We start from the raw sequence: 24,385 nt of genomic DNA, 5'->3' as shown, positions 1-24,385 counted from the left end.
TTTGAGCTTGTAGATCTGCTATTTTTGAAAAATCATGAACATTTGTGCAAATCTTTAAATATACATTTGTTACTCAAAACGTTGGGGGGGGGGGTGGGGGTTCGGCAGGCCGAATGGGGGTCCTTCGTCCTTGACATGAAAAAGTTAGAGGACCACTGATCAGGTGTTTCAGGCCACGGCCGTAGCAGCTCCTCGTTTCCTCCCCCTGGCCCCTCCTCTAGCTGCTCCTCTGGCCCCCTGGCCCCTGGCTCTCCTCCGGGTGGGCGCGGCGGCGCGGCCGGGCTTGGCCGTGGTGAAGGTGATGCACTGGGAGTCCAGGTAGTCCAGGAGCTTGGCGGCGCCCAGGCGGATGCCGGCCGCCTTCAGCCGCGCCTGGAGCTGCGACAGCACCAGAGGCTGGTACTGCAGGATCTGGCTGTACAGCGCCGGGTCGGACAGGATGAAGGAGCGCACGGCCTGCAGGCGGTCCTGGAGTCGGGAGGAGGCCTGCGAGGCCGTCACCTCGCTGTCAGAGTCTCCGTCTCCGGAGGAGAGACACAGCTCCGGGTTGGACCTGCGAGCACAGAGGACATGGTCACAGTTGAGGGCAGAAAACCTATTTCCACATTCTAACTTTTTGTGTTTTCTTTTTCATAAATGAATGCCCGACACATGCTGTGTGCTTGTAGATCGGGTGTTTTCACTAGTTTTGTGCGACAGTCTTGTATGATGAAGCAGGGCTTTGCTTTACCAAAAGACACATTTGAAACTTGGAGATACAAGGTTTCTGCCCGACAGTGACAATATTTTAGTGATTATGTTGCGAGGAAACCATTGAGATAGCCATTTTGGTTAGAACTGACTGAAAATAACTTTGTACTTCAAGTTTAAAATGATACTAAATATGTCCAAATAAATTCCAAATATTATCAAAAAATGATCTCGCGGCACCCACTTTGAAAACCCCTGTTGTAGACTACAGGTATGAGGTTTCTACCTTGTAAACTTTTACTGCCAAAGCTGAGCTTGTTTTGTCTGTTCCCTGCCATCAAAATACATTACCTTTGAGATTTTATAGAATAATATCCATCATTTCCATCTACAGTGTTGTTTAAAAGACGGCAGCATGTCTCATAGTGTCGCAGACACCCGTCCCTCCCCACTGTCTTAATGGCTAAACTAAATCAAGATTTGACGAACGCTTGCGGTGGCGTTGTGCGACACGTGACGAGTGCTCGTCATAGGCAGTAAATGTTAATACTTTTCGTTGGTTAAATATTTATAAAACCCCCAGGGAGACCCCCAGAGTCTCCATTTTGGACATTATCGACAAACTTTCACTTTAAAAAATACAAGGTCACAATGGACGTAGATATTGTTGCCTACTTTTACACAACACTGTCAATTGACTAAGTAGGACATAAATGTATCAATATAATTTTCATATAAGGTATGTATACGGTCAGAGCACAAACATTTAGGCCTCTAGAAAATGTCTACGATGACAAACGATCATTTACATCCTCTAGTCCAGTGTTTCTCAAAGTGAATTCCAGGGACTCTGTGGGTTCCTTTAGGGGCGTCTAAATTGACCCATACAAGTCTGTAACTCTTAACAGCATACAAATGGACCAGTTAGGGTCCATTTGGTGCCATTTGCATACTGTCTCCTAGCAGTACTGGGTTCCAACAGCTACTGAATATATGTTCAGATTATGGTGTAAAATGTGATGTAAAATATAACGCAAAAAAGAGTGTCATCGTGATTTGTAGAACAAGAGAGGACAAGGACCTTTCTTTTCCTTCATTCTATCTGTCAGGGCAGGTTCTGACTGTGTGATAGAGCAAAGTACCTGGGTCACATCATTACTGACCAAATGAGTGATGATGATGACATATATAGGCAGCGTCGTATGCTCTATGCACAAGCCAACATGCTGAAGAAGTTCTACTTTTGTTCTAATGATGTTAAGATAAACTTGTTCAGAGCCTATTGCACTCACTGCCCCCTTGTGGGTAAAATAATAAGCAGACAAGCATCCAAAAACGACAGGTTGCTTACAATGACTGTATGAGGATTCGACTCAGAAAACCTAGATGGTCGAGTGCCAGTCAATTGTTTTGTGAAGCAGGAGTGTGCACTTTTCATGCTCTTCTGAGAAATCGTTTATTTGTCGTCTGAATGTGTCAAATAATTGGATTATCATGCTGCTGACTAAACCCAATTTCAGTAATGTGAAATAACACTCTTGCATCTGGAAACACTGGTATAGTGCCTTATTTTAGTGTTCTGATTGCTTTGTTTTTATTTTAAATTGTATTGGTGTGATGTTTTTAAATGTTGTATTGTATGTCTTCTTATTGGACCTTGTGTCTGTAAATAAAAGTTGATGATGTTGATGTCACAGAGTTAAAGGGAGACCTTGAAATGTAAAAGTTTGAGAACCACTGCTCTAGTCTAAACCTTACCTCTCGGAATCTTCACTAGCAGCAGTTGAGGAGGTATTGGAACCTTGCGAGGCAGAGAGGGGTTCTGCATCTTCCTCACTGTGGCGATTCACATCATGAGAGACGGTGGAGGGCTGTTTGAACGTCACCGCCTTGGCACAGGAGCCTGGCCGAGTGCTGAGGGCCGCGCTGCTGGTGGTAGTGGTGGTGGGGAGGGACTTTGAGGGTGTCTCATTTTCAGACTCTGAGCCAGCGATTTGGTGTGTGTACTGATGAATCTCCTTCAGCTTGAGGACCATCTGGCGTTTGGGTAAAGGACGCACACCAAACCTAATTGGAAGGGGGAGAGAAAAAAAGAGAACCCACTGAAGATCAGTGACAGGGAGCCAACGAGCACCTGGTGATGATGACTAAGAATGGTAATTGGATAACGTTGCTGTCGGATGGAAACCAAAACGTGTTACTTTTCAGGATTCAAATTTTAGCCTTGATTAGTAAAAATCAAGGGCATCATTTGGGGTCCCAGGGGGGCACCCCCTACTGTTTGAATATATCTTAAAATGCTGATCTGACTGAATTGGGGGTTGTTCTCCTCCCGACGAGTCTGGGAGGTCCGCGGTCAAATGCATATTATTCTGGGGGTCCTTGACATATAAAAACAAGGGAACTGTCATGCTCAAATCACAGCAGCACATTGTCAGGGATTATGTGACATACTACAATACTGTATGTGTGTGGGAGGTGTCAAGCTTGGTTTTAGGACAAGGCTAGTCTTGCGTGGCGATTTGCAAATGCTCCCGTCATACAGTCTGGGGCAACGGAAGTCTTATGATGAGTATGGGATCAAGCGGATGTGACGCACCCGTTCCCTTGGTGCAGGAGCGATAACAAGTCCTACTGGAAGCGTTATTCTTTCAATATTTTTCAGTGGTCTTTCTCTGGTATTGTTGGTGTTACTTCCATGAGTTTTCAAATGTTTTCTTAAACTACCGTATACATGCATAACAAGAATATGATGCTCAAATGACTCTGTCTGTGCTAGTGTGCTTCTGTTATGTTTCTAATGGGACTACAGTTTTGTGCAGCAGTGACTACTTCCGTACTCGCCGTTTGGGAGCTGTAGTTCCAGACTCTATATAGCAATCGGAGATTGTGGAATAGTTGATGGGTAAGCGAGACTAGGACTAACACCTCTCATACACACATTACACCCAAAAGTGTACATTTCCTCTGTTAATACGCTTGTTATCCGGTTAATCAGTCAAAAATCTCAGGACTTAACTATTAATGATTATCATCCATATTTATATTTTAGTGTTGTCTGTACCTCTGTCCCAACCTTGTGAACTCTTTGTTAATAACGTCATCTGACAACAATATCCACTTGGATGAACAGATTAGAAGTAGGTGGTCAGAAGGTGTATTAGCAGGGCATTTGGCCCTCCCAAACATCTGTGGGCATGGCCCTGGCACCTTACTGTATTTTAGCCTTATGATATCTTGGTGGTATTGCGTCCAACCAGGTGTAGAATTACTACATGTAATCAATATAAAATTGGGAATAGACAGAATGAAATATAAACACTGTTACACATGCGTTGTCTTGTCTGCAAAAATAAATTACTGAATTTGTTGGCGACAATCAAGGTTTTACGTATTTTTTCGCCCCACCATCTAGTTTTGTTTATGAAATGACGCCTCTGGTAAAAACCCCATAGTAACCTATTGTTAGCCTTCCTTTTCTATATGTGGCTGAACATGAACTGACCTGTTGAGTTTGTTCTTGAGGTCTGGTGTGTCCATGTCAGAGTAGCTGGGCATGGGAGTGATGGGCACCAAGGAAGGTCTCTTCCTGCTGCGCGACGTCACTACAGAGAGGAATGTGTTATTATTAAATGTCATTAGATTTGCTTATGACAGAAATGCTACCTCGTTGCAGTGCTGCAGTTACCTGGTGTCCTGAATGGGGCTGCAGGCTTCACTCTCTGAGACAGAGTGAGAGCCTCCTCCTCCTCCTCTTCTTCCTCCCAGCTGTCCCATATCTTGGAATCCAGGAGGCTGGCGTTGACCGCGGCCTTGGTGGCAGGGCTGAAGTGTGGAGGGGGAGAAGGGGTAAAGGAAGGGCCAGCATGTGTGGGAGATCGAGTTCGGCGTCTAGGGGACCGCGTGGTGGTAGGGGTGGATGACTCCATTCCCCCACCTCCCGCGCTGCGCTGAAGCGGGCTGGCACCTCCACTGTCCTCCAGCCTCAGACTGAAGCGTGCGCTGGGGATGTCGGGGACGTGGTCTCCGTCGGCCCCTGCGTTGAGGCCCCAGGAGTCATCCATGAAATCCATGGGAGGGTCGTCCATGAAACTCTGCCGAAAACTGCATTCAGAAATGTCCGCCTCCTCCGCCTCTTCTTTAACCGACATCGCGGAATCGTTCAGTCTCTCCTTGTCTGTCCCCTTTTCCTCGACTTCAGACACTCTCTCCCCTTCCTCACTCCTCTCGGGTTTCTCTCCGTTTTCCTCGGCTGTTTTGCTGCCTTCATGGCGGTCAGACTGACTAGAGTATCTAGTATGACTGAAGGAGGACGCAATGTCCCTGGGTGGACTTTGGGGACATCTGTGAGGGGACGAAGGCTGGGACACCGGGTTTTCAGACAGGGAGAGATGAAGGGTCCCCAAAGCTCTCTTCTCCGGGCTCTGGGAGCGCGCGCTCCCTCTCCTCGTAGACGTTTCCCTATCGCAGTCACCAAGGAGTGGGGAGGCCACAGCCAGAGCCAGGGGCTGAGGTAGATCCGTACTCAGGGGTGTGCTGCTGTAAGCTGGACCGTGTCTGTGGAGAGGTGTGCCCTGTATGGAGTCACCCTGTTGGAGAGGGAGGGGCTGGGAACGAGCAAAGCTGGAGGGTCTAAAGGGTGGGGAAGGAGGTGCTGTACGTAAGGGAGAGTGGCTGCTGGAGTCGGCGCCGCCGTCTGCCCGAGTAACGTGTTCAGAACCTGTGAGTCTGAGCGGACTGACAGAGGTGGAAGGTCTGTTCTTCAACGACAGGCGAGAGGGGGAAGCGGACTGCGACGACGACAAAGACGAAGAGCTGGTTTTTGGGAAGAGCTGCGAGCGCCGCATGCTGCTGTGGGTCTGAGTAGAGATGGTGCTGGTGCTTCTACTGGGAGAGTCTGGCGTGGCTGGGATGAGCCAGGACACCTCTGGTGAGCAGTCCATTGGACTGGGGTCTAAACCAGCAGAGCAGAGTCCGGGTTGATCCAGGTCTGGCACGGGAGACGATGGGGCGTTAGAGTGACGTGACTCTTGACTGTTCTCGACGCCAGATCTTCTATGTGACACTTTCGGCAGAGATTTGATCTGGGTGTAGCTGTGGCCGTGTTGGCTTGAGTAAGGGGAAGGTGGAGAGGGACCCCTCGGGGAACAGACAGCAGCTGGACCAGTCTCCATCTCCTCGTCAGAGTCAGACAAAACGACCAGTTCAGGCTCTTTACTACTTGGACACGAAGCAAGAGCGTTGCACGAGCGTATACTCAGACGGCCCTGGCTTTCTTTCTTTGGAGACACGTCTTCCCGAGGACGATCTGTGAAGAACGCCTTGCGCACATTGGACACGTCAACGTCTCCTCTTCCTGAAGCCTTGGCTCCACTCCGTGCAGCAGGGGACAACCCGGGCACAGGCAGGTTGGACACACTGGAGGGGGGGCTCATGGATATGTCGATGAGTTCAATGGCTGAGACCGAGGACTGGAGGCAAGGTCTCTCTGTGCGTTTCCCTGCCTGGTCCGTTGTAGACACGAACTTGCGAGGCGAAGGGCAACGTTGTCGGTTTTGCGAGCCGGCATTCTGTTTCTCGTGTTTTTGCGAGGAGGAGTCTTCCTCGTAGGCACCCCAGGATTCTGAGAAGAGCCGGTTGTAGCTGCGATCCAGGCTAGCGTTCAGCTCACATTTGGGGCTTCCATGAGGGCTTTTTTCCTCGGTACCCATTGATCCCCTTTGAGGTTCTGGGACGACTGGTCTCACGATTTCATCATCTCTCTCCGTCTCAGAGTCCAGGTCTCCCTCCCCGCTCTCCTCTTCTCTCTTTCTCTGCGTGGCGGCAAACTCGTAGATCTCCTCGATCTCCTCCTCGTTCACGTGTTCGTCGGGCATCTCTCCGTCTCCTGATGTGACGAGGCCGGTGCGCCTGCCTTCGTCCGGTTCCGCGTCTCCGTCCCTCTCTCCGTTCCCTACTGTCCCGTCGTCGTCTTGGTCTTCTTCGGTCCACATGGAGCGAAGCAGCTCCTGGAAGGCCTCCTCTATCCCAGATTGATGCTCCTGACCCGAGCCGTCTTCCCAGGACTCCCCCTCTCCGGCTCCTTCGCCCTCGTTCTCTGTGTGGCTTGAGTATAGCTCGCACAGCAGTTGTAGATCCTCCAGGTCAAATCTAAGAAGGAGAAGAGGAGATGGAATGTTAACCACTTGTAACCTAAAAGTAGGGCTGTCACAATTATTACATAATCGTCTAATCGCAATTATTTGACATAATCGCTATTATTTTTCATAATCGTCATAATCGTTTCCATGTTGAAAAATGTTCATATATTTAAAAAGAAAGTCAAAAATAGTGGAAATAGAAGATCTACAAGCTCAAAAAGTGTCGCATCGCGACGCTTTGTGAGCATGTACAGTAGATCGGCTATTCCCACTATCAATGTTCTTTTTTTAAGTATAAAGTTGTCAAATATGTCAGTAATGTCTTTGTATATTTAGGTTATGTGTCATATCTACCATGTGCAACTTAAAAGCCTACAAGCCAAACAGAAATGTAATTGTCAACAACAAAAACACAATTAAATCGTTAATCGCAATTATTTGAGTGAGAATTAATCGCCATGTAAAATGTCATAATCGTTACAGCCGTACAAGTGAAGAAAAGGCTGCACACTCATAGCCACGATACTATCACTATTCGTAGTGTGACGAAGTATACAGGGCTCAATGCTGGGAACGCACAAAAATAGGCGTCGCTCACACTCTTTATTGTTGCACGGAGGCCTGTGCGTTATTGTTCTCGCCGAACCTGACCCAGCGGGACATCTGGTCAATGCGTTTCAATGAGAACACACAGGGTGGGGGAAAATATGCCTTTGCGTCCGTGCACGTCCGTGCGTGGCCGGTCATTGATTATTAACATTGGAGCGGAAAACAGTGGTGTATGTGCGCTGGCACGGCATGTGAATAAAAAAATCATACAAATCATACGTTGTTTTCTTTGTTTGACTTATAGGTCAATCAACTCAGAGAGCTGATTCCCTAACATCACAAGATTGAAATCCACTTGCCACAAAGATGACTGCATGTTAAAAATAAAGGAGAATAATGCTCCAGACATCAGTTATATATCCCGGTTATTGTGACCAAAGAAATCGCGATTTACGATATTATAGTGATAATCAAAAGATCTCCAACATCCATTATCCTGGGGCGGAACATTTGCCAAAAAATAGCAGATCTAAAAGCTCACAACGCATTGCGTTTGGCATTGACATTTGATAGTGAAAAAAATAAAAGACTGTAGGCTATCAAGTACGTATATTAAGTACTTTTTACCAATTATAGAGGGTTTAAGTGGTACCGGATATGCAGCTCGGCAAATAAAAGGTGAATTGATCCCAGTGCATGACGGAGGACGATATCACGATAAATTAAATCTCCACAATGCGATTATCGTGAGTGTTTTTTATCACGATTAAACGATAATATCACATATCGTCCCATTCCTAGCTCCACTCACCTGGATGCTAGCTCCAGCACATGGGGCCGCAGGGAGGCTGTGACCGGGCAGTGGCCAGTGTAGAGGTAGTGGAGCAGGCAGTGTACGGCCTGGCCTGGCACATCACCCAGCAACACCCTCTGGGCAGCGGGCATGTCCTCCTCCTTCACCCCAAAGCCACTGTCATGAACCTTGGAAATGAGTGGGAGGGTGAAGGAAAGGGGAATAAAGTAATAATGAACACCATATCGTCACTGTCTGGCCAAAACCTCCTAACTCCAGGGCTATTGAACACCCTTTATCTGAGTGTTGTTTAAAATAATATTGAACCAATGGAAAGTAGTAAAAGAAAAGTGCTTTGGACAAAACCTCCTAACTCCACACTTTCTGCCAAACCAGCTAACTCCACCTGTTTGGCCAACTCTTTTTTTCACAAGTGCTATTGAACACCCTTTATGTCTGTGTGTTGATTAAAATAATATTGAACCAATGAAAAGTAGTAAAAAAACATTTTGGAGTTAGGAGGTTTCGGCCCGACAGCAGAGATGTCATGAACCTATATATATATGAGGCCTGGGTTGGTTCCATTTCAATTCAAATCATGATTCCATAGCTGTATTACCGCCCTAATTCAGATACTGTACATGTGTAGCCATATCCAACCTTAAGAGTTAATAAATAAATTGTCTGGTAGCCAGTGGTAGGTCATGTTAAAATTAAGTGTCACTACAGTATGTTGTGGCCACACTTGCAGAGTAGGTATTTACCATTTGTACCAGCAGGGGGCAGCGAGCATACAGCATGAATGAGTGGGCAAAGTAGACCTCTCCAGTGTCAACTTGGATCTGCACATCACTGAGCTGAGGGTTGTTCACCATACAACTCAGGTCTGATGCTAGCCTGGACAGAGGCTCCTATGGAGGACAAATACAATGTATCAGTGAACACTTCTGTGCACTATTATGTTACTACACATGGCTTGAGGAGGTTTGGAGCCTTTTCTATCTCTTAAAGCAGTGGTTCTCAACTGTATAACTGTATAAATAATTTTGGGGGGTCCCGAAATAATATTTTTTTGGGGGGGGGGGGGGGTCCCCAGATGATTAACTTAATGTGCAACATTGTTTTCTCACTCAACAGTAAACAAACCAAAATAAAGTTATATAAAGTTGTATAAAATAAAGTGTAGAGACTATAGAGGGTATATGCACAATTCTAAAGTGACAATTTAAGGACTTTTTAATACCTCTAAAATGACAAATCAAAAATTGGCCAAATTGTCAATTATTAGAGGCAGAAATTGTGAGCGTTGCGAGGCGTTGTGAGCATGTTGATCTGCTATTTTCACAATAGAACCGTGTTATACAAAATGTAATTACTCAAGTCTTAGTGCTCGTCAGGGTGGGGGGTCCCCAGTTAAAATATGATTATTTTGGGGGTCTCTGCCCGAAAAGGTTGAGAACCACTGTCTTAAAGCACATAAAAACTGTCTCACACCGTAACCTTTGTAAGGACTCGCTTACTTTGCTGGCTTAAACTGCAGTGTTTATTTAGGCTAAGCATTATTATTATTGTCTTGGTGCAAACACTTTTGCATACTGTATATATGTGTAGGCTATATATTTTTTGGCACTATACGTTGAGAAGTAGTTTCTAATGTTTGAATGACTGGACCATTGTAAGTTCTTTGAGTTTGCAATATGCTTAGAAAAGTCCCTTAAAATTGCAATCCTTTACTTGAAACGTTAGTACTACTTTTTTGTTGTTGTGTTCTGTCTCGACACTTTATGTATATAATATATTTTTTAACCTAATTGCTCTGTATGGCTGATTCTCCTGTATTGTTGATTCTTCTTTCTTGTTTGTTTTTGTCGCTCGGCTGTACACAACAGTCTTTTTCTTTTTTTCTTACTGTCCTGTAACCTTTAACTGCTGTACCTTCTGGGTAACTGAATTTCCCCCTTGGGATAATAAAGGTATCTATCTATCTATCTATCTATCTATGCCTGGTGTTTACAATTATTCACAATTTTGCACTGCCACCTCAGAGGATGCCTGGCCTACCCTGGAAGTACGAGGGTTCAGAAAGAACTTTGCTTTCTCGGTTAAGTAGTGGGGAAATCGATTCAGTACTCACAATAAAAAACATTCTCTAGAAAGCTTTGCAGTGTTTAACACATTCCCCGCCATTTAACAATACCTTCGTACTCTATGGTGCCAATGGTCTCCATAGACTTCCATGTAATTCATAGTGCACGGATCATGCACACCCATGCCTAGATAATGCACCACGTGTGTCCACATTGTTCACAGCTTTCAAACAAAAAAATCCGAATGGAAATCCGTTCAGGCATTCATGAGATACAAGCCATTATGTTTTCCTAAAATGTAAACAAAGATGGCTGCCATGTTTGATAGATGGGGTTGCTATGGGGGTTAAACATGCAATTTCGCGATTTCTATCATGCCTACTACATTTTTTGGGGTCCAAAAAAATTTTTTTTTGAATTTTTTTTTTTTCTTTTTTTCAAAATGGCGGAAATTCTCGGGACTATCGGGCCTGGCAGGGAAAGACATTAAAATAATCTCGGGACTATCGGGCCTGGCATGCAATGAGTTAAAACCATCCACAAGCTGTAGTTAATGTAAGAATAAATGTATCACCATCAATGATTGTCTTTTTTATTGTTTTTTTATTATATTTGCCATATTGCTTCTTTGATTTCACATCGATGTCATTATATTGTGCTGGTTTTTGTGTAATGGATGTTTTGTGGTTGTTTTTGTCTAGCTACCCAGGGACAACAGAGGCAAATTATCTGTAAGCTAACTCTGTTGTAATTACTTACATAAATGTACAGTCCCTGTAATAGCATCAACTAAAAAAGTAGAACCGGATTAGGGCCGATTGCAATAGCAGATCTACAAGCTCACAACGCGTTGTGAGCTTGTAGATCGTCCATTTCCACTATCAAAGTTCTTTCTAAAGTGTAACGTTGTCAAATATGTCCTCCATTTCTTTGTATATTTAGGTTATGTGTCATATCTGCCATGTGCAACTTCAAAGCCTACAAGCCAAACAGAAATGTAATTGTCAACAACAAAAACACAATTAAATCGTTAATCGCAATGAATTGAGTGACAATCGTCATGTACAATGTCATAATCGTGACAGCCCTACCGATTTGTGAGTGCGTTTTGCCGTTGGTACTCCTGGCTGCCGCTGGCTTGCGCTGCTGGGTGCTTGGCAGTGGGTGGCTGTTGTTTCTGGTAAGAAGCCACTGAGATGCAGGTCAGCCTGCTCTGCTGGCTCTTCAGGCACAAAACCACTGACCTGAAGATCTGCCGCTGCTGGGAACAGATCGAGAACCAGAGCAAGAGGTGTGTTTAATATCTGCAATATTTGCACACATGCAGTGGGGTGGTTGTGTCACAAATGATGGACTCGATCACAATCGTTACTTGAATGTCACTGGTCAGCAGATCACATAAGGACAGTCTAAATGACATCTGTTGTTATGAAGTTCGGTATTCACTGTACATGACCTGAATGTAGAAGTGCAAAGAAATAAACATTCCTTCAGAGATCACATAATTGTGTTTCAAGTCAGGTGTGAAAACCATATTACTCATTGCCCTTCACATTTCAATTTAGTCGACCCTGTTACTATGTATCAATAGACAGAAGGTCCATGTATCCTGAGAATGTTACTCCTCTTGTACAGCACCATTGAACATATTCACACCATCATACTAGGCCCTAGGGCCTAGTATGATGTATGTTTGTTTTTTCTGCATGGGCACACTTTTCATGTCCCAAGAATCCATGGGTACACCAACATAATACAGGGGTGTAAATATCGTCACTGTCGGGAAGAAAACTTGTATCTCCAAGTTTCAAATGTGTACGTTTCTTCGCAAAGTAAAGCCCTGCTTCATCATACAAGGCTGTCGCACAACAAGCACACAATGCCTCGCACCACGAGGCGTTGTGTGCTTGTAGATCGGCTGTTTTCACTAGTTTAAATAATTTTTAAAATGATGAATACAATACTGGCATTCAAGCAGTTTCAAGGGGCACACTTGACCCTTCTCAGGGGCACAACAAAGGTCCCCAGGCACAGTGGTTGAGAAACACTGCTCTAGGTAGTGGGGAAATCCCACCCCAACTGTGGTGTGTGGTAGGGGTTTGCCACCCTCCAGCATGACAGACCACCATGTGAATATGATCCAGTTAGATATATTCAAGACTAAAGTACAAGTTCCCCACCTTTTGCAGGCCTTGTGGGAGCGTAGCCCCACTGGCTGAGTGTCATACCCTCATCAGCCAGCTCAATCAGATCACGGAGGACTTGGCTTCCCACCGGCAGGGGCCCGGTCCCCGGGGTGGTCACTGTGTGGAGGTGCCCCGTCCCTGGGGTGGCTGGTGCTGGTGTGGTCACTGTCTGGGACGAGGAGGGGAGAGCGGGGCTCTCAGCCATGGTGAGTGGGGTTCCTTCTCTAGCAGGTGGGCAGAGCAATGATTCAGGGTTGCCCTTGTTGGAAGACATCTCTGTCTACAAAGTAAAAAACAAAAAGGAGAATTTTGAAAGGTGCCCTTGTGTACAAACCTACACCAGATACTTCCTTGGTTAAAAGGACAATGCTATATACTGTAAAATGAATGGGCACTTCCAATGCAGAGAAGATATCTGCAACAGAGCAGAAAGCCTGCAACACTCCTAATTAGATAATGTCTTTTTGGTGCACGCCTGCACGGCTCAAAATAATTAGCCTCGCAAGCCATCCCGAGCTACGTCATCACCAATGTGCTTCCTTTCTCGGTCTGGTGTCCCTCCCATCGAGTCTCTTTATTAGACTTTGGTTCTCAATTTCCAATCAAAAGGCTGCATTTCGAGCGAACCCGCCTCACACCGCTCCTGATTGGTCTCCCCTGGGAGAGTCTGGCTGTTGCGAGGCTACAAAATAACATGGACTGGAGCAAACGTACGCGTTTCGACCTTAGTCTTCATCAGCGTTTGTCAAACGGACAAACGCTGACGAAGACTACGGTCGAAACACGTACATTTGCTCCTTCCTGTCCATTGAGGTAAATAAAAACATGTGAAAAGGAGATTCCTTGAGTGCTGACAACTTCTTCATTGTCTCACTTCCAATGGAAAGAAGAACAGCTATCATAGGCTTCCATGATCATGTGTGATCTACGGACTACCCCACTTGATTTCAGAAAGTGATTAGTAAAAGATGTTTGTGTGTAAATAAAACAGTCACCAACTAAAACTAGCAGAGCTTTCAGAGGAATAGTGAAAGTGTTGCTTAGGCCTTGACTTAACTTTGTTTTCCACAAGGGGAGACTCTAAACCCTCTTGCAAGAATGATAACTTCTTAAGAACACACCCGGGGCACCGGCTGGCCTACTGGTTCAGGTGTGTACCACTTAGGCATTGCCACATAGGCATGGATGCCTGGCGGCGGCGCCGGTTCGATTCCCGATCCGGACGACCTTTGCCGTGTGTCACTCCCCATCTCTCCCCCCATTTCCTGTCAGTCTATTGTCCAAACAATAAAGGCATAAAAGCCCAAAAACCAATCTTTAAAAAAAAAAGGACACCACAACCAAGTCTCATCTAACTTGCCTCTGTGGATTTCCAAGCCACGATGAATTCCCCAAGCTCTGGCGTGTAGAACTCCGACAGACAGCTGGGCCCTCCGTCACGCAGCTGGCTCTTGTGCCACAGCGGGGCAGCTCTGCTCTGCGCAGGCAGGCTGCTGGGGCAGCGGGTGGGGGTGGGGGTGGGAGGGGAGGAGGCCGGGCCGCACAGCAGGAGGACCGCTACGCGCTCCTGGAGCCTCCTCAGCGCCGTCTCAGGATCCTGGACCAGGAGCAGGGGAGGAGGGCGAGGGACGCCGTCTTTTTTCCTCTTCCCACGGCCTTTACCTGTGACGAGGAGGACAAAGAGCTTGAGATCAGGGGCGTCAATTGGGTATGGCAGGGGTATGCAGCTGCCATACCCTGGGTCCAGGGGGGCTAATAAAAGTTATAAATAATAAATATAAATCCATGAATGTCTCTTTGTCTGTCTGTGCTGGTTATTATGTTGTTAAATTACAGTAAATAACTACAAATGCAATTTATGTAATAAAATGTCTCTTTAACAAGCTATTATCTTGACAAAATGGTATATTACCAGGTTCCGCAAGTCAGCTGCACAGGTGCAATTCATTACTGTTAATTGTTTCAGACATTGTGAAAATAGCCGATCTACATGCTCACAACGCCTCGCAGAGCGAGGCGTTGTGAGCATGTAGATCTGCTATTTTCACAATAGAACCGTGTTATAGAAAATGTAACGCCTCTTTTCCAAATGACTCCCATCTTTGCCATACCCTAGCTTTTGCTGAACTGACGCCACTGGTTGAGATGCCACCCCACTCATTGTTATGATATCAATGCTACATTTAAAGGATAGATTGTTGACGTTTTTGTATTAGTCTAGATGGAAAGGGGGGTCCACGCGCAGTCGCGCATAGGGTTCGCCACCTTTTTTTTCTTAATCCTTGAAGGGTATATTTTAAGATTCTGCCAGGTACCAAGCTGAAATATGTTCTCATTGGATTAATTTTTAATGATTTCTTGGACCTACCCATTCACCTACTATACAGGAAAAAAAGGACCCCCCCCAAAAAAGATCTTCTTTAAGTAGCACGTGTGGGGTCTAACTAGGGGTTTTTCATGATTCTGAATCCATTGCAAGCATTTGTGTAGCATGAAAAACATTCCTTGGGCAAAAAACGGCCCCACAAAACTAGAACCATCTAGACCAGGGGTCTTCAACGTTTTCAGGCCAAGAACCCCTTAGCTGAGAGAGTTGAAGCGGGGACCCCCTACATATTGTATAAATGTGTGATGCAGATTTTCATCAATTTCATAGATAGATTCATAGACCTGTTTGACTGCACTGTCGTCAGTCTATGTTGGATTCATGTTAACACATTGACCGCCATTTTAACATACCTCCGTACTCCCACCTGCCATTCGTCTCCATAGACTTCCATGTAATTGGGTGTGCACGGATCATGCACACCCATGCCTAGATAATGCACCACGTGTGTCCACATTGCTCACAGCTTTCAAACAAAAAAATCCGAATGGAAATCCGTTCAGGCATTCATGAGATAACAGCCACTATGTTTAACAAAGATGGCTGCCAAAATGGCTGCCATGCTTGAAAGATGGGGTTGCTATGGGGGTTAAACATGCAATTTCGCGATTGCTATCATGCCTACTCCATTTTTGGGGGTCAAAAAACTTTTTTGAAAAAAAATTTTTTTGAATTTTTTTTTATTTTTATTCTCGGGACTATCGGGCCTGGCGGGGAAAGACATTGGAATAATCTCGGGACTATCGGGCCTGGCAGGGAATGAGTTAATGTGTATTTTCAGACATTTAACCACTTAAATCGACGATATTTTGTAAACTTGACCTTTCACTATGTACTTGGTCTGCTCTTTTTTATCTCTACACTAAACCTATTGCCAAAAATAGCCGATCTACAAGCTCTCAACGCCTCGCTTTGAGAGCTTGTAGATCTGCTATTTTTTGGCTAAAGTTCTCCTCAGAAATCGGAATAGGGATGTAAGGGTTCAAGTTGTTAATTTAAAAGAATTATCCTATCACACAAGGATTTGGAGGACCCCCTGTAGTAACTCTGAGGACCCCCTAGGGGTCCCGGACCCCCCTGTTGAAGACCCCTGATCTAGACTATATGCTGTGCGTTGCCAAAAACAAAAGCTGCAACTACAGTAGCTTTACAGTACCTGCATCAGGCTTCCACCTTAGCAGTGGAGGTACTGAGGTGCGAGGAGCAGCGGTCTGCCTTTGTATCTCTCTCTCCGTCTCTCTCTGTCTCTGTTCTTCCTTCATTCTCTCCATGAGGGAAGAGGAGAGAGCCAGGGCAACTATGGTGTCCTCATCCAGGGGCTGGGTCTTCTTTTTGGGCTTTCTTCGCTTCCTTGCTGGCAAATCAGGCTCTGATGATCCTTTTCTCTTTGCGCTTACGGTCTGCCCACTAAAAGTAGAAGAGATCACTTTTCAGACATGGTATGATTAGAGACAGGCCTCCACACCCCGATCACACTGTGGTATTATGCTTGGACTGATGACTCATGTAAAAGCAGTTTACTCATTTGAGCCAAAGCTTTAACCACATTTTACCTGTTGTCTCTAGTTTGGTCATCATAGCTGCTATTCGTCTCGAGTATAGGACTTAAGTGGTTAAAAGTTGTCCAGTAATGAGTAGAGCTGTCACGATTACGACATTTTACATGACGATCAATTGTCACTCAAATAATTGCGATTAATGATTTAACTGTGTTTTTGTCGTTGACAATTACATTTCTGTTTGGCTTGTAGGCTTTGAAGTTGCACATGGCAGATATGACGCATAACCGAAATATACAAAAAAATTACTGACATATTTGACAACTTTATACTTAGAAAAAGAACATTGATAATGGAAATAGCCAATCTACAAGAAGCTCAAAACGCACCGCAACACGTTGTGAGCTAGATGCGACGCGTTGTGAGCTTGTAGATCTGCTATTTCCACTATCTTTGAAGGTTTTTGAAAATATATGAAAATGTTTCAACGTGGAGACGATTATGACAAAATAATTGTGATTACGTCAAATAATTGCGATTAGACGATTATGTAATAATTGTGACAGGCCTAGTAATGAGGCTCAGTCCTAGTAGTCTGTGTATCAGCAGTGCCTGTGACTGTCAGGGTTCCCACACATCTTCAACAATTAATTTCCAAAACTTTTCCAGAATATTTAACCCGATTTCCAGGACTATATAACAATAATTCAGCTCAATAACGAGTCGCTTACTCCTATGCGCAATGCCCAAGACAGGTCCAGTGGTTCTCAACCTTTTCAGGCTGTGACCCCCGAAATAATCATATTTGAACTGGGGACCCCGGCACCCTGACGAGCACTAAGAGTTAAGGAATTTCGTATAACATGGTTTTATTGTGAAAATAGCAGATCTACATGCTCACAACGCCTTGCAACGCGAGGCGTTGTGAGGATGTAGATCTGCTATTTTCACAATTTCTGCCTCTAATATTTGACAATTTGGCCAATGTTTAATTTGTCATTTCAGAGGTATTAACAAAATCAATAACCAAAGACAATGCATAGCTATTTTTTCCAGGACCTTCCAGGACCCTTGATCAATTCCAAAACTTTTCCAGTACTGGAAAAATATTTTTCTAATTTCAAAATATTTCCAGGAATTTCATGACTGTGGGAACCCTGAACTGTGAAAAATGCACTTCAAGCTAAGACAACAAGGGGGCAGCAGACTCACGCTGGATTAGTGACAACGCCATCACTGTGAGCCTCTGTGGCCTGTCTCTGCAGGACCTGCAGCAGCACGGCGGGGGCCACGCCCATGTCTGAGGAACAACGCTTCAGGTGGACGGAGCGACTCTTCTGGGACTTGAACCTCTTGCCACAAATGGGACAGTTTGGGACACTGGGCGGAGGGGGAGGTGCCGGGGCGCTGTCTTCACTCTCGTCCAAACACCTTCCAGAATAATACGTTTCCCAAGAACATTGAGAGGCACACGTTAGCATAATCGTTCATTTCCCTAAACTGTTGTGAGCCGGTTGATGGGCTTTTTCGTCGTACAACAACACACAAAGTATAAACATTATCCCCTTCTCCCTCTGTCGGTAGCACTGATTATCTTTTTTTCTATTTAAATCAAATACCACCGAAGTGGAAAAGGCAGCACTCCAAAATAAATGATGCAAGACTGGCTCAGATGCAATTTATCATTTATTGAGTGTGCTTATGCGTTTCGGCACTCAGCCTTCCTCAGAGCAGAGTAAAACATTTTTTGTTTTGTTTTTCTCTTTCTATCACCAGATGCATACTCACTTGTAACATTATTTGTTCTAGCAGTTTTGTGTATATTCAAAATTAAATGTACTTGTATGATTGAAAAGCATTAGAATAAAAAGGTAAATAATGAATGGACTGCGTTCGCACAAAGTGCATTTTTAGACTCTAGTCCAGTGTATGAAACCATCCCGAATTAAAACACGATTGATTCACAATATCAGTGATTGACCATTTAGAATGTTCATTTGTACCAAACAGACCTGTCATGTCAGTCTATTGGCTCTCAGAATTATCATAGCCATGTACAGTACAAGGTCATCATCAGTCAGCTCAGCCTTCATGGATAAACACTTTTGGATTGAAGTGAATTCATATTATCAATGTCAATTTGTCATGACGTTTGGTAGATGCTAACATTCTAAGTCACTTTCAAACACACACACATTTTTAGCTTGTCCATCGGTTATTTTTGCAATGCAACACCATTAAATGATGAAGTTTATGTATGGCTTAAACCATTTAGACCGGGAATGGATTATTACTTTAACCATTCTTTTATGCTTTAACCATTAAAAAATAGCAGATCTACAAGCGCACAGCGCGGCGCGAGTGCCTTTGAATATTTTTGAACCGATTCTATAAATGTCTTCTAACTTGAAAAACACATGTTTCTATGTTAGTGGTTCTCAAACCTTTTCATGTCAAGGACCCCTAGAATTATATGTATTTGGCCGCTGACAAAATATTATGTATCAGGGACCCCCCAGAAGCAAATATTTGAGTTACAAATGTCTGCTTTAAAAATATATACAGAATATTCATTTTGCACAAAGATTTGCACACATTTTCATGATTTTTCAAAATTAGCAGATCTACAAGCTCTCATCGCGGCACACAGTGCCACGCTGTGAGCTTGTAGATCTGCTATTTTTTCAATAGCTAAAGCATAAAACGATTCCAGGTCTTAATGGGTCAAGAGGCTCATCCCCAGACCTGTTGATGTGTTGCGTGCGTCCCTCTGCGGTCATGTGGGACAGATCTCTGTTGCAGAGCTGACAGAAGAACAGGCCCCGGTCCTCCAGGTCCACGGCTTGAGCGTCTGCTGCCTCTCTGTCCAGCTCCTGCTGCAGCCTCAGGGCCAGGGCCTCATCGCTGTCCTGCAGCCCGCCGGACGAGGGGCCGGGTCTCTCTGAACACAGGAGGAGAAGGTGCAGAGACAAGTGGCACGCTGATGTTAACAATTGTGTTCTAATAACGCTGAAGAAAAACAAGATAAGAGTTTAAACTACTGTAGATAGCATGATACAAGGACAGAACAGTATGTGCAAGAAGAGAAACTTGTGTTAAAATGGTCTCGACGCTGTGTGTCTGTGCAGTGCACAGTAACTCTAGAATGGCTGATAAAGTAACATACACTGAATGTATACTACAGGTATATACAGCCATAGCCAACACTCAATGCAATTTTGTGGAGGGATTCTCAGCAGCATTCTAATTTGTAGGGCTGAGTGTCACATGGATGAGTACGAGTGAACTTGTTAAATTATCAGCTCTTGTCATCTAGTATCATATCCATTAGAAAGTTCTGTCAGAAAACGTGTAAAAGTAAACATTGACACTTTTCCTTCACCAGATTCATGTGGATCAGATTCTGACTGCGGGTGACATTCACAGCAGCACTAAACTCATGTAAACTTCTGTCACATACGTTTGGGGGCACACATTGACAGGTATTAGTGATGCGCACCGCCCACAGCCCGCACGGAACGGAACCCGCCCGCCCCCGCCGCAGAACAATATATTTAAATCAACGAATCCGCCCGCCCCGCAACCCGCATTTAAAAAAAATCAAACCTCGTTCGAAGTGGAGCTGTGAATTTGAGCAGTTCCAGATCTATGCTTTTGATTCTATGTGTTTTAGATCTATGAATTCTAAGTGTTCTATATATAAATTCTATGTGTTCTAGATCTATAAATTATGTGTGTGTGTGTGTGTGTGTGTGTGTGTGTGTGTGTGTGTGTGTGTGTGTGTGTGTGTGTGTGTGTGTGTGTGTGTGTGTGTGTGTGTGTGAACTGTAAACTGTTCCTATGAGTGAGTGGTGAGTGTGCCTGGCCTGCACAAAACAGCGCCCCTCCTTTAACTAGTGTGTTGTGTGTGGCCACTCAAGGTATTGCCAGACTACGGACACGGCCAGCCAGCCACCCACCCAGCCAGCCAGCCACCCAGCCACCCAGCCACCCACATACCCACGGACATACCTGTTTATTGGGAGCTTGTGTTCCACAGCTCCAAAAAGATGGTATGTCATCTCCACAATAGCTCATCTTTATATACGGTTCCCAAAGTCGCTTTACAGAAAGGTTTACAGTAGCACAATATTGTCATGGGCTAAATAAACAAACATGTTGTTCAAATTGGGGTTTAGCCTAAAAGACATTCATTCAAAGACGTTCATTCTCTCTGGGGCATCGTGAAGGATGGCGTTTCAGGTTTTATGTCAATCATATTTATACAGCGCCTCGCACTTTAAACAGACAGCAAAAGACGGAAAATATTAATCCTGTTGGTTATTGATTGATCACCAGATTGGAGAGATGGGAGCGACTCACTCGTGAGCGTGGTTGGTTCATTCAGTCAAAAAATCCGTCTCACATGCGAAAGTTGTGTTTCAAATCGTATCCGTTGACTGGCTGGTTATATAACTTAACCGACATAAAGTATTTATAAACGGACTTGTGTGGATGACAGAGACATATAAGTGAAATCCTGATCAGCGACACGCGCTGAATTGTTTGTGCATCTTCTCTGCTGTGCTCACGTTGTGTCAAATGTTGGCAAAATGTGGTTTGCGGGCCCAACAGGAGCGGAATTGGGGCGGTCCTCGCACCAAGGAGCGGAGAAGAAACCTCTCTCCTCTCTGCCGCATTTTAAAACTCGCTCGCTCGTGCACGTATTCAAACGTTGTATTCTTATTCTTATAGGCCTACTCTTATTAAGAATAAAAGGCAAATAAGAACAGGTGATTATTCTTATTTATTTTTTGCACATGAGAGTAGTGATAACCCGCCCGCCCGCCTGCCGCCCGCCAATTGAGTCTTAAAACCTTGACCCACCCACCCGCATGCAGGCGGGTTGGCGGGCGGGTGGGGGCACCGGGTCGGCCCACGCATCACTAACAGGTATGTTACACAGGTGAATTGGTAAGGAGTAATTTGTATGCCCCATACGCTGCCGCATACAGATAATGTGGTCTGTGTGTGTGAGAATCTTAAAGTGGGAGATATTTGACTACCCATAAGTACCGTATTTTCCGGACTATAAGGCGCACTTAAAAGCCTTTAATTTTCTCAAAAAACTACAGTGCGCCTTATAGTCCAGTGCGCCTTATATATGGATCATTCATTGACATTGACATTCCCTTTAGCACAGCTCCATCTGTTGGATGCATAACGCAACGGTAGCGTCTATTATGTGCGCCTTATAGTCAGGTGCGCCTTATATATGAAAACAGTTTGAAAATAGACCATTCATTGACAGTGCGCCTTATAGTCAGGTGCGCCTATAGTCCAGAAAATACTGTACATATGATACCCAGATGACCCCAACTCACAGCAATTTATTATTGGGTGTTTGGTTCACACAGAGCGCTACAAATTTGAATACTATGGAGATGCTTCCCTTCATGAAAATCCATTGAGTGTTCTATGGCTGTATGTAGAATACATGCAACAAAGCCTATATATCCTAGGCTTCTTAAGTGCACTGCAGATGTGTGATGATGATGTTGTAATCTTACCTTTCTGTACTGACCGAGGACCTAAGTCATAATCAGACTCAGCACCTCTTGAAGGGTTCTTCTCGCTGTGCATCATCTTCTGTGGACTGACTCTCTTAAACTGCTGCATTCTGAAGAGCACCTTCTCTTTGGCCCCTGCACCCTTCTCACTAATAATGTTGCTTGCCTTGGACTCGCCAGAGCCAGCGGAAACAGGCGGCCCCATATCTCCAGAAACACGTCCAACGCTTCCATTTTTGACATCTGTCTGTATGGCTTCACGTTCTGCGTTAGGAAGCGCCTTGGAACTGGCAGCAGATTCCACGTCTCTCTTACTTCTCTTTGATTGAAGAATCTATTTAGAAGTTTGCATAGGAAAAGGTAGAGTTTAATGATAGTACAGTTCACTGGATCTTCACTGGAGATTCTTTTTTTTTTTAAATTCATATAACATTGAATGACATTGTTCCGACATCTCATTGTTCCTACATCCCATTAGTCCGAATCTGGTGAATGTTAACCTGAAAAAAATACTATGCCTAAACCTAAACCTAACCTCAGTAAAACTATGCCTAAACCGAACCCTAACCAAATTAGGACTAATGAGATGTAGGACTAATGGGATGTAGGACCTATGAGCAGTCCGCACATTGAATGACAGACAGATAGAACACAGTACTATGCTAAGATATCATCAGAAAAACAGTCTTTAAAAAAAAACACAATGCAAAAATAAATGATATTTAACAATAGAAAGATCGGGGGGAGGTAAGGATAGTCTGTTTTCCTTTACCTTCCTCTTGCTGGTGTCTTTGGACTGAGTTGAGGAGGAGGGCTGAAGCTGTGCGGTGCTCCTCGGTGCCGCCGTGGTTTCGTTGGGCTTCCTGCGAACAACTCGTTTCGGCAGCTTGAAGTTCGAACACAGATCCACGAAGTCCTGGTCAGAGTCGTCCATGCTGATGATTGTGTTTCAACCAGAGTAGCACACAAGCTTCTGCTAGCTCACGATGCTGTAATGATCTGGATGTTCTTCTGTCCCCAGAGCGTTTGCCCTTGCTGATGAAATTCATGTACCTTTCTCTTTCTGTACAGTTACATATATCATTCACCATCGCAGCAGTCGTTTAGCTACGCCAACGGGTTACGCGGACTTATATCATGATATAAAAACCGGTATGTCACAGTGGTTACAGTTTGTTTACAACCGCCTCATTGTGAACTGCCTGTCACGTGGTGTCCTATTCTCGCGTGATGATGATGACGTAAACATAAGATCCATCTAAAAAAATAGAATATTGTGTAAAAGTCCATTTTCTTCTGTAATATATAGACTATACATGTTTTAACTTTCATATATTCTAGAATAGATTCATTGTGCATGCAGTGAAATATTCAAAAGCTTTTTTTTTATGGCATACAGCTCATTCAAATCAAAAATCCATTTCTCAAAATATTAGATTAATTCAAAAGGATTTATAATACAGAAATGTCAAACTTCTGAAAGGTTATGTTAATTTATGCACTCAGTACTTGGTCTGGAATACCAAGGTGATCAGCCTGTGTAGTGTGTACTGAAACTTTGAAAGTTAATCTGAGTTTCCAGATGTAATTCCTTTTTATTTTTTATAAATAAATACTACTTTCAATAAATATTGAAAGTAGGCCTACATTTGACTTTACCTGTACATTTTGGTTTTATGATAGGCTCATAGGTCATTTATAATGTACAGTACTAAAACAGATTGGCCCTTGGTATTTGTGCTCTACTCCACTTCACTCTACTCCATACATCTCAAAGACAAATATTGTACTTTTTACCCCACTACAACCTTTTTGAAAGCTTTTACTAGTTACTAGTTAGGCTACTTTGTAGATCTGGATTATTACAAAACATACAATATATTAATGAGCCCTATATGCATTTTTCGGCCATTTGAAAATAATTAGTTATTTCTACCTACGTTTAACACATGAATGCCCATTAGGCCTACTGTACCTACATCAATATCTTATCTTAAATCTCAAGCAATGGAAGTTTGTTTGGATTTGCCTATGCTGATACTACAACAATCTGGTCCAGGGTGTTTGTTTGTTTATTCATTTTTGCATAGCCAATATTTTACTTTTTCTCTGAATTTATTTTTGACAAATTAAGTCATCTGCACACATTCCCTTTTTTTGCCTTTATTATAGTACCGTATTTAAACAGGAAACAGGGAGAGAGTGATGGGGAGTGACATGCAGCAAAGGCTGTCGAACCTGCAACGCTCTGTCAAGCATCAGAGTCTATGTGGTATATTATGTGTCTGGACTGCTAGACCAGCTACACACATTTCTGTACGGCCACTGTTGTCCAGAGGAAGAGCCCCCCACTGTAGGACATGGGCCTACAGTAGGTCCTCCATCCCATAGACATCTATGCCCCAGCCTGTATGAGTAAATGTGCAAATATCACCCTCCCCGCTGCTGCATGTTGGCTTTAACATAAGTTAAGCATGATGATAGGAACAGGGCTTGAACGCAAGGA

General features: G+C 44.2%; 1 protein-coding gene across 1 annotated transcript; it reads right to left on the bottom strand.

The window, feature by feature from the left end:
- Window positions 1-168: 168 nt before the first annotated feature.
- Window positions 169-22,813, bottom strand: slx4 (SLX4 structure-specific endonuclease subunit homolog; the record flags this gene model as incomplete). The annotated part of the gene is made up of 14 exons (XM_080722742.1): window positions 169-553; window positions 2,449-2,757; window positions 4,196-4,295; window positions 4,379-6,840; window positions 8,191-8,360; window positions 8,937-9,083; window positions 11,351-11,520; window positions 12,440-12,721; window positions 13,802-14,107; window positions 15,988-16,238; window positions 17,543-17,761; window positions 19,076-19,271; window positions 21,880-22,213; window positions 22,652-22,813. The coding sequence occupies 14 exons, from the start codon at window positions 22,811-22,813 to the stop codon at window positions 169-171; spliced, it is 5,493 nt and encodes a 1,830-aa protein (XP_080578868.1).
- Between the last annotated feature and the right edge of the window lie 1,572 nt (window positions 22,814-24,385).

The sequence above is a fragment of the Nannobrachium achirus genome (assembly GCF_963921795.1).
Source record: "Nannobrachium achirus genome assembly, chromosome: 3".
In the NCBI taxonomy this organism is placed as follows: domain Eukaryota; kingdom Metazoa; phylum Chordata; class Actinopteri; order Myctophiformes; family Myctophidae; genus Nannobrachium; species Nannobrachium achirus.
The sequence above is the reverse complement of the archived record's forward strand: the minus strand, read 5'-3'. Positions and strand labels throughout refer to the sequence as shown.